Source organism: Cervus elaphus, chromosome 29, assembly GCF_910594005.1.
Source record: "Cervus elaphus chromosome 29, mCerEla1.1, whole genome shotgun sequence".
NCBI lineage: Eukaryota > Metazoa > Chordata > Mammalia > Artiodactyla > Cervidae > Cervus > Cervus elaphus.
Window position 1 is genome coordinate 26,591,692 of NC_057843.1, and position 18,309 is coordinate 26,610,000.

The 18,309-nt window shown below is 32.2% G+C and overlaps 1 protein-coding gene across 2 annotated transcripts in view; it reads right to left on the minus strand.

The window, feature by feature from the left end:
• Window positions 1-18,309, minus strand: part of CNTLN (centlein) — a 319,886-nt gene that overhangs the window by 130,746 nt on the left and 170,831 nt on the right. For both annotated transcript variants that reach the window (XM_043890767.1, XM_043890768.1), the window contains 4 exons: window positions 14,758-14,934; window positions 12,807-12,932; window positions 3,549-3,670; window positions 1,938-2,057 (listed from right to left, as the gene is read on the minus strand). In XM_043890767.1, coding sequence (XP_043746702.1) covers window positions 1,938-2,057; window positions 3,549-3,670; window positions 12,807-12,932; window positions 14,758-14,934 — 545 coding nt within the window. The remainder of the gene's footprint in view (window positions 1-1,937; window positions 2,058-3,548; window positions 3,671-12,806; window positions 12,933-14,757; window positions 14,935-18,309) is intronic.

Sequence of the window (18,309 nt, forward strand, 5' to 3'; positions counted from 1 at the left end):
TATCACCTCAAACTTCACTATTTTTTAATAAATTAAAACTGATCTGAAAAATAGCTATCTTACAATGAGTATCACATTAATAAATTTAAATGAATTTCAGGAGGAAAAATCCACACTGTTAATGACTCAGCATTCAACTGATAAATGATAGAAAATTTAATTTATAGAGATACTTGTGACACACACATATTTCAGGGTGAGCAGACTAGGATTCTAAAAGTTTCAAAACTTTCTTTAAAAGGCTTTATTAGTTTTTCTTTAGTTCTATTTCATTGACGAATAAAATAAACCCCAAATAAACATCACTGACAACTAACCTCTGCTTGCGTTTTCTGGATTAGATCTCATGATTAGTTAGATTAGGTTTAACACTTAATTCATTTTATCCAAAAAGATCACTAAAGATTGTCAGAGAAAGTACTAACACATGCTACACCACAGATAAACCCTATGAAAATATTATGGTAAGTGAAAGAACTTAGTCACAAAGAACCACATATTATATGATTCCATTTATATGAGATGTCCAGAATAGGTAAATCGATAGACACAGAAAGCAGATTAGTGGTTAGCTAAAGGGTGGGAAGCAATGCAGGTAACAGGTAAACTATGTGCAGTTTTTTGAGGGAGTGAGTAATGAAAATATCTAAAATTTATTGTGATGATGGGTATACAGCTACCTGAATATTCTGAAAACCACTGGGTGAACTACATGCCTTGTGAATTATATCTCAACAAAGCTATCAATAACTCTCAGGGAACATATCTGGGACAAATCTATAAAATCTATAAAAATTTGCAAGATAAACTTTATTATCAGCATCAATCATTTAATATTAATAGAGTGTAGTGCATTTTAAGAGATAATTAGAAGAATATATTTAAATCTGATGTGATCATTTCTTCAAAAGTTTATCATCACATGGAAAAGATGGTAACTTAAGTTCCATGTATTATTATATAATATGTAAAATAAGATTCTAATACAGGGATGACAATTCAATGATCTTTAATTACCTTATGCCACATGATACTAAATTCTAGTAATCTAAAAGACATCCTGTCTTTCAAAAAAAAAAATCACATCATCTGAGTATCAAAAATTAAATAAAGAAATAGTTAAGGAGCAAAAAAGGCTAATTATGTTGGTCTAACTCTTTTTTGTTTCCCAAAAAAAGTGCTCTTTCTATGGCAAGCTGAATATAATAGGCTGTGAATTAGAAGATCAAGGAAGCAAACTGTATGTTTTCTAAAATATGAGTATCCTTCATCAAGTGTTATACTTAGGGCAGCTAAAAGACCTATGTGGAGGGATCAGCATTAAGCCCAAAGGACACACAGCGCACAGCAAGAAAGAAAGCAGTTCCCTCGTGGCGTTTGCAGGTCACTACCAAGGACCGTGTTAGCAGATCCACACCAGACCCTTAACAGGCAGTTCTGCTGCTACCAGTAATTAGCTTGGACAGCTCTGGCTCCAAGAATAGCAGCAAGGCTACACCATAATGAGCTCAGCTGGGATTAGCAGGACAGGGCAGGGAACCAAGAGAGCTCAGGCATTCTGCATCGCGTATGTATCTAGGAGATCAAACAAGGATGGCTGGCTAGGTTATCCCCTCTCCACCTCATTCCAGAAATGAAGCACGGCAGTGTCTAAAATACAGGCTAATGAAGAGCGACACCTCCAACAGATGAGAGCCACATTAATTAACACAATCCCTAGATCATATAATACAGTTTCGGCAAGAGCTAGCAAATGTGCAACTTGTTATTGCATTATACATACATATATATTAAAAAGTCAATCTTTTTTCTTTACTGGCAAACCAGATTATTTCATTTTCTAAATTTTATAAAGAATTTCTCTCATGGCCTTTAAGATAGAAAACATTTCTCTCAGATGTTTATCTAAGTACACATTATTTAAAAAAGAAACTCACTTTTGAATCATTAGCTCCTGGTTCTCCCTTTTGAAATAGGCCAGTTCATTCCATACAGCATCAGAATCTTCATGTTGAAGTTGTTGAGGATCTACTCTCTTTACTTTCCTGATTTCCATCCTATTTTTAAAATGAAATTGCTTTCTTACTTAACATGTTCAAAGTGCAATAAAATTCATTTACACATTCCCTAACATTGAAAAATATCTACTAACCAAGTATCTCTTTTTTTTTTACAAATGAAATGAGACTTTTTATTGAAATTAACTTTCTAATGATAGTCATGCCATAACTTCAGGGTAATCATTTGGAATTGAGACTTCTCTTGAAGTACAGCTAGTGTCACATAGGTACCCAATTTCTATTGAGGTTCACTATGGAAAGAATTTCCTAAAACCTAAGCATGTAGAAATTAAAATCTTAGATCATGATTTCCTAAACTGCTACTATGGAAAGTAAACTTTTAAGTGGACACATGATATTCTCTGGTCTATTTCTCTCATTCATTCTACTAGTAATAAAACATACATTGCAAAAATGTCACAGTTTCTAAAAAAGGACTATAAGCAATCCACACATCTAGAACTTGCTGCCAACCAATCTGACTGTGGTTTATGTGTTTGGTCTTAAAATAAGCAGTTATCAGTGGACATCAGATAGTTAGCAAGTAGTCTTCATCCTTCTGGTGACTACTAGAAAGTGCCTGCTAAGTCACAGAGGCTAAACCCAGGACAAACAGATTTAACATTGGTTTACTGACAAGCGATATGAAACACTTTCTGTTCTTCAAAAAAAAAAAAATTAGATGTGACAATTATCTAGAAAACATGCCAAATGCCCTTTATGTTCTCATTTTCTGTACATAAAACAAACTCTTCATTTTTATTTTGTAAAAGTGCTGTACTGGCCAATTTAGAAACAGTATTTCTCTATAGAACAGACCAATGTGTATCATCAACATTGCCCTAAAGGATCCATCTCAGAAGATGAGAGGGTAGTAGATTTTTCTGTACTCATTCAGTCCTTTGCCCTCTGTTGATACTGTTAACAGGGGAGCCACTTACGACTAACCAAGATCTGAACACCTGTTCGGAGCAATTGAACTGAGACCGCCCATTCATTCAGATAAGCTGCAGAACTAACTGATGGATAGTAAAGATTTTCAAACTGCATACTAGGTTGAAATAGTTTTAAGACAGTTAACTACACATGTTAATTTCATATTTCTCATATATTTCAAATAAGTAAACACTTTGAGTTATATACATTGTAACATCAGCATTTTGTTTATTTAAAGTAGTTTTTTAATCACATGGATATGAACTATTTTTGCTTTAAGATATACTTTTATTAAGTTATTCTATAGATATTAAAAGTATATACAATAATTCATCATCTATGTCATGATTTCTGCAAATTATAGGAAAATGCATAGTTATTATAAACATTTCTATTTTCATTTATTATATTCTCTATGTAAAAATTCTCACTAAAGATCTGACTATGAAATGATTTCTTTAAAATCAAACAAAAGCCATTAAAGCACCTATATGATGCTACTCCATTCTAGTTAATATTTAGGGAAATGCCTTTATGAGCTATGTAACTCACACGCCACTGCCTTCTTCCCACTGTTTTAATTGCTCTTTTACTGCTCTGTAGTTGGTCTGTAACATCTGTAGCCTTTCTTTGCGTTTTTCATGGGCATCTCTTAGCTCATCATTTTCTTGGTTCTGTAGAACACAAAAAAGCAAGTATACAAGTTTGAAGAATACATAAGCATAATGTTACAGATAAAAGACTACCAATCTAAGTATAAAATTCAAAAGAAAATGGCATGTAAATATAATTTGTAATAATCATTTAAGCAGAAGTAAATTTGTGATTTATTTACAATTTATTACAAATAAATTAATGTAATAATCATTTAATCCTAAAGTCACAGAACAGATTTACTTGATAAATTTGAGATACTGCATTTTGAAAAGTCATTTAAGTAATCTCAAAATTCTGGCATCAAATTAATTTCATTCTTTCCTTTTTGTTAATTAGGTATATACACATATTTCTGTATCAATCTTACATATTAAAATTTTTTTCTTTTCCAAAATTTGTCCATACATAAAGCATGACTATTTTGTTATTGGTAAGTGCATATATAATTAGTATAAGGACACTAATCATAATAAGACCAGTTCTCTAACCCATGGATTCATAATTTGTTAAAATGCACAAAGATTACACAGGAGGAAGAAAATCAGTTTGGACCTATGTTAAAAGTGACCCAGTTTAACATTTTGGGTTGAAACATAAAGAACTGAAATGGGAAAGTTGGACTTTTGAAGCACTCTTGAAGAAATCAGAATAGACAGTTCAAATATTACTAGGGTAGACAGTTATAGTCAATGACTTCTAAATGTTTTAGATAAAACACATGCATAAATTTTCAACATGACCACAAAATGAACATATATATAGGCCAAACTGTCAGTCCTCAGGGGATGTATTTATGTTACTCATGAACTGTGTTTCTCAAAGTAAAATAAGTAATGTGATGAGTCTTTTATTTTACCCTTGGTCATTTCAAATTTGTTTTTTAAACTCTTTATTTTCTGTATGAAAGAACTTGCATACTTATTCAGTGCAGGTAATAGGTACTCTCTAAAATTATAGTAAGCTGAGAGGAGTGGGAACATGGCAGCCAGAAAGATCTGAATTCCATTCTTAAAGTTTTCTCCTGGTAGCTGCATAATCTGAAGAACACTATTTAAATTAATTCAATTTCTTTTACTATACAATGTGGAAAAGAACACAGAAATTTATACCATGATAACAAAATTAAATAAAGTAACATACAGGCAAAGCTCCCAGGTCTGTTCTTACCCAAGAGAGGCACAAAGCAAGTGAGCTTTTTACTCTGTCCTCTTCCCAAGAACTAACTATGATGCCCTTATCATTTATAAGCCAAATTTATGGTTTCACTGACTTATCGGTCTCTCATTACAACGAGATAATATCTTACAGAGTCAGAATTATTTTACTCCAATTCTACCTGTCTCAACAGTATAGATATGTTGTCATTATACTCTGAATATACATCTAGTAGGATAACTTCAATAATTCTCTTAAGTAGTTACTAGGAAGTATTTGAGCCATGTGTGTACCAAGTGGTCCATACATCACACGGGAATGCAAGTGCTTGACGAAAATGCTATCTCTGAACAGGGGAAATTAGAATAAATGTTATCCTAAAGAATTTTAGGAGATATTAATCATAGCCACTGCATAGTTACTTGCTAAAAAGTAATATGGTGTAATATCATGATTAAAAATTCAAGATACTGAATTCAATTTTGTTTTAATTGAAGAACCATATATTAAGAACCTATTATATGCAGGGTGGTAAGTGCTGCTAACAGTTCAACACCTGCTGCTCAAATTTACTAAATTTTACCTTGACAATCTACTTAAATCCAGTGTGTTTCTATTTCTGCATCTTCAAAATAGAAGCTACTGATTTCTCTTCTTCTAAGACACAAAGAATGATATAACTTTGATCTTGAGTTTCCCATACTGTTGGTAAACAATCTGACCTCTTTGACCAATAAGCTTCCCATTTTTACAGACGTGAAATAATTTAAGTTAGCCAAATATAAGAATGATAATCAACAATCTTTTCTCATAAATGAACAAAAGTTAAATATTCTTATTAGGATTCTGTTTATGAATGAATAAAATTTATGAGGAATTTAAATAAGATACATTATAATATAAATAAAATAATTTAATTATAAGAAATGTACATACATTAGATTCATGTCAAAACAATTTTGAAATAAGCATATAAACTGAATACTGTTAGACAATTCTATTTATTTTTAAATTTTTTTAAGTTTTAAAATTTTTTTTCATTTATTTTTATTAGTTGGAGGCTAATTACTTTACAATATTGTAGTGGTTTTGCCATACATTGACATGAATCAGCCATGGATTTACATGTGTTCCCCATCCCGATCCCCCCTCCCGCCTCCCTCCCCATCCCATTCCTCTGGGGACAATTCTAAAAATAGTTTTGTGTAATTCTTCTTCATTGACTTAAAGTCCCTCCCTGTAAACTCTTACAGTAAATTTCTTAAAAGTTATTACAAACAAATGCACTGTTGTGGAATTTTTAAGTCTGTGCTAGAATCCCTAGAAATTCTGAGTAAACAGAACCTAAAAGATTGACCAAGAATTAAATATTAATAGAATAGGACATCCAAATTTTATATTACCTTTCACAATAATTTTCTGTTGAATTACTGGAACAAGTTGAGTTTCTTATTTAGAGTACTGTCATTATTTTAGCATTTTAAAGTACTGCCTCAGCTACCATTAATCATTGAAACTATATCCAATGCTTTCCCTAATTCTTAAGTAGAAATCAACTATACTCTGACTCAGAAAAGAAGGTTGAACACTGAAGAATTGATGCTTTCGAACTGTTGTGCTAGAGAAGACTCGAGAGTCCCTTGGACTGCAAGGAGGTCAAACCAGTCAATCCTAAAGAAAATTAACCCTGAATATTCATTGGAAAGACTGATGCTGAAGCTGAAGCTCCAATACTTTGGCCACCTGGTAGGAAGAGCTGACTCATTTGAAAAGACCTTGATGCTAGGAAAGATTGAGGGCAGGAGGAGAAGGGGGTGACAGAAGACGAGATGGTTGGATGGCATCACTGACTCAATGGACATAAGTTTGAGCAAACTCCAGGAGATAGTGAGGATAGGGAAGCCTGGCATACTACAGTCCATGGGGACACAACTTAGTGACTAAACAACAACTCAATAAAAAGTTCCTTAGTTCTACATATCAATTACCATGTACCAGGCTCTGTACTAGGCATAGCAATTAATCAAAGAACCTGATGTGGCCACTTCTGATTCCTAAACCTTTGGCATAATATACCCACTATAAGTAAATAGTTTAGGTTTTCTTACAGTAACTGAAATAAGTGATTCCTTCAATTAAGTAGTGATTAGGAAAACAGTTTTATTGATAAGCTTTCCCCTTTAATTTTACATGCTTCATAATTATACCTACCACTAGAATGTTTATATAATTCTTATAATTCTTAAAAATTTGTATAAATGTTTTTATTCTTATAAAATTCTAAAAGACATAATTCTTATAAAATTCTTAAAATCCAAACTATTAAAACAAAATCAAACTAAATATTATTTGGTAAATTGATTTGATAGACAACTTAAAATAATAATTATATTACACTTTTCTGCTTTGATAAAACTGTTATCAAATTATAATACATGGGTCAAATTGGTCTTGGAGATGATCATTCCTTTAGCCTACTTCAAAAACAGTAAAATTTTATAAAAATGTAAATATAAGATAGAGTGTACATATATAGCTCAAAGAAAAATGACTTTACCAACTTAACTGCAAGAGCAGATGCTGGCTGAAATTATCAGTCAAAAGTTGGATATCTCAAAAGAAATATTTAAAAAGAATAATAAAATTAAATTTTTTCTTATTCTAACAAATTCAAGTTTACTGTAGCTTGCAATATGATTATTTAAGTCCCATCAGCCTTATGATAGCCTAACTCTAAACAACAGTACATCATTTGGGAAATATCCTCAAAGATCTTAGAACAAAATCAACTATAAAAACTGAAAAATACATTTAATATCACTAATTACTACATTTTCCTTTGAGGACACATCCTAAAGTTCCCCATGGATTGTCGCTGAATTAGGTCCACTTATTAGGTCATTCAACAGAATATTTACAGAATACCTTCTTGTGTATTTTGCAATTAAACTAAAGGCTCTAACTTCTGTGTACAAACAAGTCTTAATGGCTAAAACACTAGAAAATAGCAAAGCTGTATTAACTTACTTTCTTTAATGATGTTTATAATTCTACTTTTGAAATGGTAAGAACAGAAATGTTTCTTGATCGAATCATCTAGATTGCTCAAAGGCTTCTTGACAGTATAAGGCAATAAAAGCATGAACACTATTAATAAAACAGTGGCTCAATCTTCAGCATATGGTAGCAAGGTTATTTAAATTAAAAGAAAAAAACTTTTATAAAATACCAAGGAGTCCATGATGTATAACTTCAGCAGAATGTATAAACTTCATGAATATTAGAGCATTGAAAAATAAAAGACATAAACTGTACTCAAAGGACATACTGATGTTATTAAATGGCATAGAAAAGTCCTAAAAGAATAAAATTGCCAAATGCATGAAAGTCAGTAAAGCACAGGTTCACGGCACTAGTAATTTAAGGACAGTAAGAATTTCATAAAGCTCTGATGCTTTGTTTTCCAAATTACATTTTATAATTCACTATACCCATGAAGTCAGGATTTGAAAATGGATAGGATTTTTATAATAATAGCTTACATCTTTATTACTATTGTCTCTACAATTACATTGGTTGCCCCTCTTGAAAACAGATACAACTAGCCACAAAAGAGAGCTTAGTAAGACGATGTATTAATATTTATATAACATTCAGTATTAAAATAATATGCACAAATAGCATATCAATGTATCAGAGTTTATATACATATGTACCACAGGCTCCTAAAACTTCTTTGACCTTCCCTTCCTTCCTTCAATCCACCACAGTGATCAACTTGGGACCGTAAAGCTACCTACCATGCCATGGAGCATGTCTTCTATCTTTAGTGTTTTCAAGAGTAACTTCCATGGAACAACAGTCCTTGAGGAAATATTAATAGGTATAAAGTAAATCTGGGAAACAATTTATCTCTACCTTCCTATAGATTCACAATGCACCATGATATACTAAAGGATCACAAAAATAGAAAGATATTAATCCACTGCTTATATAATTAAGCAAGGAACATTTTGTCTGTCATGTTCCCATTAGCTTCTTGCAGAACAGGGTTCAAAACAATACCAGCATGGAAAGAGTATGACAAATATTCAATGTCAATTAGTGGGGAATGGTCTTCAAAAGAGCTCCATGATCCCAACGTATTTTAAAAACCACAAGACACTGTTATGGGTTGAAATAAATCTCTCCAAGAAGTTATGTTGGAGTGCTAAACCCCTACTACCTCAGAAGGTGACTGGGATTTTGTGGTTTTGTTGGAGATAGAGTCTTTACAGAGGTTAGCAAGTTAAAATGAGAAAGTGAAAGTGTTAGTTGCTCAATGGTGTTCGACTCTTTGTGACTCCATGGACTGTAGCCTGCCAGGCTCCTATAAACATGGGATTTCCCAGGCAAGAATATTGGAGTGGGTTGCCATTTCCTTCTCCAGGGAGTCTTCCTGCCTCAAGGATCGAACCCAGGTCTCCTGCATTGCAGGCAAACTCTTTACAGTCTGAACCACCAGGAAACCTCCAAAATGAGATAGGGTGCGTCCTAATCCAATATGACTGGTCTTCATAAAAAGGAGAAATTTAGACAGAGAAAGAGACATTAATAGAGGGAAGGTGATATGAAGACATAAGGAGAAGGCCATCTATCAGGAAAAGGAATGGAGCAGATTTTTCCCACACAGACCTCAGTAGGAAATAATAACCCTGTTGACAGCTTGATTTTGGACTTCTCTAGCATCCAGAATTTTGACACAAAACATTTCTGTTCTTTTAAGCTAGCCAGTTTATATTAATAGTAGCTTGTCACAGCAGCCCCAAGGAAACAAACACAAACACATCATCAACTCCTATCTTATACTCACATGTACATGAGTAATAATGGTAGTATTAGTAACATTGCCTAATGCTGGAGAAGATAGAAACAAGTCTTCTGTCTTCACTACATATGAGTTATACTCACTAAAGTCAGGTTGTAAATTAAAAAGTACCCTGTTCCCAACTACTTGTCTTAGAGTTGCTTTACTATACATGTTTTATTTACCCAAGATCTTCCCTGGTGGCTCAGGTGGTAAAGAATCCGCCTGCAATATGGGAGACCCAGGTTCAACCCCTAGGTTAGCAAGATCCCCTGGAGAAGGGAATGGCAACTCACTCCAGTATTCTTGGCTGGAGAATTCCATGGACAGAGGAGCCTATGGACATTTTGCTAAATGCCCTTAGAGTGCCTTTTTCATATAACTATTTTGTTCTATTAAATTGAGAAATTCTTTCCTCCAAATGACAAAATACAAAGAAACAAAATTTGCTCTCATTTTTTTGTTTATTTTGCAAATCTGTGAAAGAAAACAAACATTTGAAATTCAAGATTATCAATTAACTTGAAAGAAGATACAGAAAAATATAAATGAAAAAGAAATTATATGAAAAGTAATTTTACTCTAAAAATAAACTTGAGGCCTCATCCCAAAGAGCTGTTGTTAGAAAAAAAGAATGAGCAGATAAATTAGTATGTTTCTGAGACTCTCTGAAACAAGAAATTCAAGAAGTGGAAGAAAATAGACCTAAAAATGTCTGAAACTGCTCTACTGATTCCTGGCAAAAACAAGAAGACTCAGACTTTTGGGGGCAAAGTGGAGGTCCTCTACTATTAAATGGGATATGTGATGGTTATATTTTTATGTTATCTTGATCCCCCAGGTATTTAGTTAATCACTATTTCTGGGTGTATCTGTGAGGGTGTTTTTGTATGAAATTAACTTTTGAATCAACAGACTAAATATAGCAGATTGCCCTCCCCAAACTGATGGGCTTCATCCAACCAACTGAGGGCTTGAACAGAATAAAAGAATGAGGAAGAAAGGATTCGTTCTTTCTGCTTGATGGTCTTTGACCTGGGATACTGGTCTGCTTTCAGACTCAGAATGGGACTGGAACTTACATCAACAGCTCTCCTGGTTCTCAGGCCTTTGGACTCAGACTGGAACTATACTATTATCTCTCCTGGATTTCCAGCTTAACATCTACAGATCTTGGATCTCTGACTCCATAATCAAGTGATCGTGTAAGTCAATTCTTGTTAGAGTAAATCAGTCAATCCTTCTATCTACCTACATATACATACATACACACACACACACACATACATACATATATGTATTTCAGAATAATGGTACCTCATTTAGGGAAGACTAAAGGATTATATTTTATTGCTTCTATTTTTTGTAGAGAATCAGATTAACAGAGGATAGAAGAAGGCTTCGTACGTGAATTTCAACAATTATGAAAAAGAAGGATGATGGCATCGTAAACATACCCATAATATCCGGTGAATACCTACACGTTTACACTAATACACTAGATTCTAACTACTCACTCAGCATCATTATTTTTCTCCTCTTATAAAAGTGACTGCACAATGCTTAGCTAATTGCATACATTACAAATGAGTAAACGAATGAGCAAATAACTGCAGGGGTATAAATTTCAAGTAGGCTAAATGCTAGCAAGTTGATATCATCTGATCATTTTGTTAGGGGAAGCACAATGACTGAAACTGCCCACCCTGGCCAGGCATCACAGTAACTATCTGCCTGAGTTATTTTACAACAGGAGTCCCGGTGAGAAACACGGAACTAACAAGCCACCACTAACCAGAGGCGTTCAGGAAAGGTCAAAAGGAAATAACACATGTCCGACCACCTCCCAGAATCCTTCTTGCTGGTACCATCCTGGCTGAGCAATGAGTACACCACCAGGAAGGACTCTGAGTCAGAATGATTAGCCAAAGACAACCCGGAAACTCATCCCATCGCCATAAAACCAGAGACTTGGAGCCACTTGGCAGAACAGTTCTCCCGGGTTTCCTCACCCTACTGCTCTCCCCCCAGGCACCTCTGCCCAATAAAGTCTCTTACTTTGTCAGCTCATGTGACTCCTCAGACTATTCACTGCCCAGTGTAAGACAAGAGCCCACTCTTAGGCCCTGCAAGGGGTCCCCCTTCCTGCAACAATTTTATTTTGGAGAGTAACAATAGATGATAATTATCCTCTGTTTTTGAACTAATAGTTTAACTCTGAATAAATATAAAACAATTCTTTGGGAAAAGCAGAAAAAATACTATTAGTTGTGGCTTATGGCTAACTATTCCTCTAAATTATATTTTGCTCTATTGCACAAATAATGTAAGTAAAAACATTTTCCTCCTAAGAATCATTTATATGACAAAGAATCTAAGCTTTAAATATATGGATTCTCACCATGTATAAATTGGCCTTTCCATAGAATATTATAAAACTATTTGAGATTCAGTTAAATGGCTAAATCTCAAATAGTGTTGGCTTTCAAGAATGACAACTTTAGCCATTTTAAATTCACAGAAAAATTAAGCCCTCAATATAGTCACATAAAAGCGCTTCCCTACACACAACCACCTTCTTCTGAGAAAAATAATTCACAAATTTTGAGTTGGAAAGTACAAACTATTAAAGATAGAACAATAAAGATTTACCATTCTTAAAGACTGGTAGAACATGAATACAAATGTCTTATATTTTGAGAAAAATACAGCTGAAATGGAAAAAATAACATATTTATTTGTCACTTTGACTATGTAATTTTTCTATAAAGGACAATTTTAAGTAGTCTGGGCTAGGTCACCATAGTTGCTAACTCACATTTCTTACCAGAAATTCTCTTTCCATTTGTTATAGTTCTATTTTTTTTTTTTGTCTCTGAGAAACTATAGGAAACTTATTTCCAACACTGAGTCAAAATATCCCCTGTAATTTTAAAATAGTGAATATATATTTAGTTCTCAACTAGTAAAATTTGTTATTACTTTGTGATCCTCAGAAATAGTAAGAACTAGACACACTGATGTACATTTTTTATACATGTAATTAAATTCAGGAAAATTAAATGATAACCAGTAATTTGTGAAAAGAATGTTTACTTTGGTATATTCTTACCTATGAAAGGTTATTACTAAAGAAATCATTTAATGTTCACCTTTAGTTGTAGTGCCTTCTCTAAGTTTTCAATCTTTCTTTCAGCTTTTCTCAGCTTCTTAAGTTCCTCTGAGTCTGCAAAAGAGCTCTTTGGGGACAAAGACCTTGAACGTTTCACAGGTGGTTCCTCGAGAATAAAACAAGGACATGGTTGAGCTAGTTGGAACACTGGATTATGAAAGACATGCAAAATTAAAGAACAAGTAATTTTGAATACTAATAATGAATTATAAAAAAAAAAATCCTGCATGGAATACCAGAGAAATAACAAGCGGAATTACCACAGTGCTACCGCTAAAGGTTTCTCTGTGACTCGTTAATGAGAATATTCATTTACATTTACATTGTTTCTTTCAGAATAATGATGTCCCATTAGGGAAGACTAAAGGGTTATGGACTCAGAAATGCAAGAAGCCTCATTACAAAGGAGGGGATGGAGGCTGGTCTAATTGCTCTACGAGGGTCCAAGGTTACACTTGATAGGACAACCTGAAACAAGAGGGAAAGGGTTTCTTTCCCTTTGAAATAGTTTAACACACTGTGAAGTCGAAGGAACAATATGCTTGAGGAATATAAATACAACAGACAGTAGATCTTACACCATAATGACCATATGGTCATTAACTATAATGTGGCTAACTAGAGACGAGAATGTGTGTTTATATTATGTACAGCTTCATATACCAATCTGGAGAAGGAATATGTGAAAGCAACTATTAAGCTGGGCAACATATTGCTCATGCTTACTGCATGTCCTTATGAAAAAGAAAGAAAATTCTGTTCAAAATATCACTCTCATTTTCTTGATTATTTTTAAAAAAGCAATGAAACATCAAAGCAGTACATTTTTAAAGTTCAGCCATATAGCACAAAATCAAATTAGATTCTATTCAATTTTAGGATTTTTTTTTCATTTAAATTAAGCTCAATGCGTGAAACTATTCCAAAATTGCAAGAAACATATATGCATTTATTATCTATCTATATATATATAGATAGATAGATAATATATATAATAAAGCTCATTCTTCTGAAAATTACTAATAATATTAGAGGTAGTAAATAAGAATGCCACATAAACATGAGTCTCATTTTAAATATTTCTTTTACTAAGACAGTTTGTCTTACTCACAGGAAAATTCAAAAGAATGAGAAACAATTATCTTAAAAACATGATTTTCTACTTTAAAAAATATTTTCTACTGCTGAAGTAAAAAGTGTGAGAAATATACCTCTTAAACTCTTTACTTTTAGGAAAAGTTTACTTCAATTCATATAGAAAGAATATATTTACAGTCTGATATTCTTGACTTTTTATATTAGTCAATGTTCATAGAATCTTTTGCAGCATAACAAGAACATTCAATAAATACTATGAAAAGGAAAAGCTGAGACATTAATAAATAAGAATCATGTTACAAAAAATTTACTTTTTCTCCCCTGTTACACCTTTAACTCTGAAAATATGTAACTGCATGTATTAATATTACATTTCAATTTATAATTTATATTCCACACGAGTAGTATTTTAAATATCACATCCAAATGAAATAGAAACATTAAGAAATATTTTTCTTCTGATGAAAATTAGAACATTGAGTTAAGGGCTAATACCACATTAAAATTTCTACTTAGATTAATTTATCTATAGATTAGATAGATGAGGCATACTTAGCAAAACTTTTTAATATAAGAATGTTAATTTACTGCAAAAGAGGCATATCACTACTAATAAATTTAGTTAATTAAATTAGGAAGATATTACTCAATCTTCAAAAAGGGAAAACTTGCCAGTCCCAATCATGATTTTATAAAACATCTGACACATGATATTTTTTAAAAGCTTTCAGAAATATAAACAGAGAAGTAAATGATGCTGTTCATTTTTTAACTTCATCACTTGCCTTGCCAGCCTCATCCTGACAAATTCACAAAATGACGAATGTCCCTACCTTACGTTTCCCTTCAGTACTTGTCAAGATGCTCTTGTCTGAGGAACCCTTGTTGGTAGATCTGTTCTCTGACAGTTTTTCATTTGCTATTTTCAGTTTCTCCTGTAAATACTCAATTTCAGACTTCTGTGAGACCATTAAGGTTTCTAAGCTCGATAAAGATGGCTGTTGAGAAACCTGTTTAAAAAAAGTATGCATCTTACATTATTTACACATTCATGCAAATATTTATATGTTATTATATTATATAAATCATAAGTATTCCAAGAAAGAATATTCCATTTTAAAAATAAATTATAAACCTGCATTAGCTAAGCTTCTATCCTCCTTATAGAATGGCATTTTCCAATAAAATAACCAAGAGTTTGTATACAAATTTTTATAAATACGTCTGTCATGCAGATTTTTAGAAGAAAAAATTTAAAGCATGGATGCATGATATATACAACTTATCTATAAAATTATTTCAAATTACTGATTATACACATAAGTATTTCCTCAGTAAATACTCAATGCAATACCACTGAATATAAGCCTCAGAAAAGTGAACCAACAGCACTATAGTAACTAGCTTTTAATGCATTATAATTTATTAATAACAACTCAACTGAGATTTTTTAAAGTCAACAGAGTTTACATTATTCTCCTTTGAAACTCATTCCCATGTCACATAAACTGTTAATGGTAAGCACCACATTTTAGCAACAGAAATCACAGGAAAATTAAGTTTGTAGGAAACCTGTTCATGAAAACTAACATTCCACAAAATTGTACCACCATCTTTACCAAATATATTTGAGACCATTAAAATCCATGCACACACATTATTTCAAAATAACCATTCGTTCACACACACACACGCAAAACAACACTAGATCATAGTGAAACAATGTATTTGTTGATTTCCAGGAAAGAAAAGTCAGTACTTATGATTTTAATATTATCAATATGGATGCAATAGCCTTGAAAAAGGTTTCATTTAAAATATGGATAGCCCCATCCTTCCTAAATGATATTTCTAAGGATTATAAGAAAAATATGTATGCTTAACTTTTCCAAACTAACAATGAGAAATATTATTTTTTTCTAAGTTTGATTACTTTTCCTTTTTTTTAGGGGATAGGCATATTTTTCCTAATTCTAACCTATAATTTTTATAAAGAGAAAGATGATCTCAGTATACTATTATCATACTATTACATTATACTATCTATTATAATCTATTATATATATAGTATAGATATATATAGTATCTATATATATATAGTATACTAGATACAGTATAGCATAGTATACTATACTATTACATTATACTATGTTATGCTATAACATACTACTGTACTTTCCTCATACATAAGTCACCTGATATGTTTCCCAATCTTTATTCTGTCACAACACTATATATTTTTCTCGGAATGTTGTTTATATTTTATGTTTACCACACTTATAACATTAATTTTTACTCTATTAGCTTGCATTGAACATCAAATTAAAATAGTTTAAGCACTTTTTCCCCAAACTCTAAAAGACTTTTGACCTATTCTTTCTCTTCCTTTAAACCACTGTACATCTTTTATTTATTCTTTCCTCTTTTGTAACGAATTTATGATGCTTATAAATATCTCCTTTGATTGGCCTGCCAATCTGAACAATTTACAAAGGCGACCTAAACCTTGGAACAGGAGTTCTGGCTTTATTAAATAAAATTATAAAGAATATATTAACATTCCATCATTTGCCAAAGACATTTTAAATAAATTTTCAAAGTCAAACAAAAATTTAGAAAAAAACAAGAAAAACATGACTTTAGTTATTGTTATATCCAATAAGCAATCCTGTGCTCTTTAACAAATGAGTTTTCTAAGTCATTAGTGGGTTATAATACAATAGATAAGAACATAAAAAAAACATGAATGTTTGGTCAAGAAGCTGCAATCAGAAATAATTACAATATTTATCAAGATACTGAAAAAGTCCAACAGTGGACATTGCTACTATAATAATATAAGATTTCTTATTTAGGCAGCATTCCTTTAAAATTCCTCAGAAAATAGTAACAGGACTTCAAAACTAGAAAATACTATTCAAGTAGTACTTAACTCAAGCTCACATAGGAGTCATAATGTAAATAAAAAAGTAAAATGAGTTTGTTTTTAAATTACAGCTTTAGAATTCCTTCAACAGGGACACTTTGTATTCATGTTGAACATACAGATATATACTTTACTTTCACAAGGAAATGTATGCCTGTTCCCAGTTTTTCAGAAGTGTAGTCTTCTCTCCCTTGTCCTTTAACACTTTTGCTAGGGATACATGTAGAAGAAGTATTTCACTTTTATTATAATATGACCACTTTTAAAATAATAAGTAAAATGAAATATCAAGTCACAGTCACTTTCATTTCTGAGGAAATAAGGAGGGTATTTGTGGTAGTAGCTATTTAGCGACAGCCAGTTGTTTTCATAGAGAAAAGTGGTGCACTAATGCCAGATTTACTGATTTTTCAAAAGAATGGAAGAATTCAAATTTCTAAGAGAAATCTAATTTTAAAAGGTTGGCCAGACTCAGTTTGTGACTGTTGTAGCTTCAAAACATGGTGGTGGGACTATAAATAGGAACACATTTCCTATGGAAATTTTGAATATGAATCAAAGAACAGAAAATTGTACCCAGCTTTTAACTTTGTTCTAATCATGCTGAAGGTTGATAAAGATATACATGATAAATGCTGAGTGAGGAAAGCACATGTTATAGAAGAATACAGAATACTGTACAGAAATAGGTTTCACCAAACCCTGAAATTTATAGCATTATTTCTGAATGGAGGTAAATTTTCATCATATGTATATGAATTTCCTTAATTTTTAACATTGAACATGGAACATTTCACTAAATAGTTTTAAAAATGTATTTTTTCTGCAAATAAAAGGAATAAAAAATTCAGTGTAAAAATTTCAGTACAGACAGGGGAAATATAAATGAAAGTCTCTCCATAATATCATCTCTCCAAATTCACTAATGATAAATTTGGAATATACTTCCCATACTTTAAAGAGAAAAGGAAAACTGTTTTAATATACACTTTAAATTGCTTTTCTATTTACTAATTTTATTTTTTAGAACAGCTTTATATTTACAGAAAAACTGAGCAGATACTAAAGTGTATCCCACTCCCACCTACCTAGTTTTTCCTATTACTAACAACTAAAATGAATATGATATGTTTATTTAAATTAATGAACCAATTTTCATATATTATTTTGACTGAAGTCATTGGTTTATTCAAATTTCCATACTTCTCACCTAATATCCTCTTCTGTTCAAGGATACCACATACATTTCACCTGTCATGTCAGCAACTTGGCTGGGATAGATTCTCAGACTTTTATTTTTGCTGACATTGACAGTTTCACAGAGTGCTATTCAAGTTTATCATAGGATGGCCCTACATTGGAGTTTGTCTATGTTTTTATCATGATTAGACTGGGGTTATGAATTTGGGGACGGAATATCACACAGGCATCATACCTTATCAAGGGTACACACTTTCAA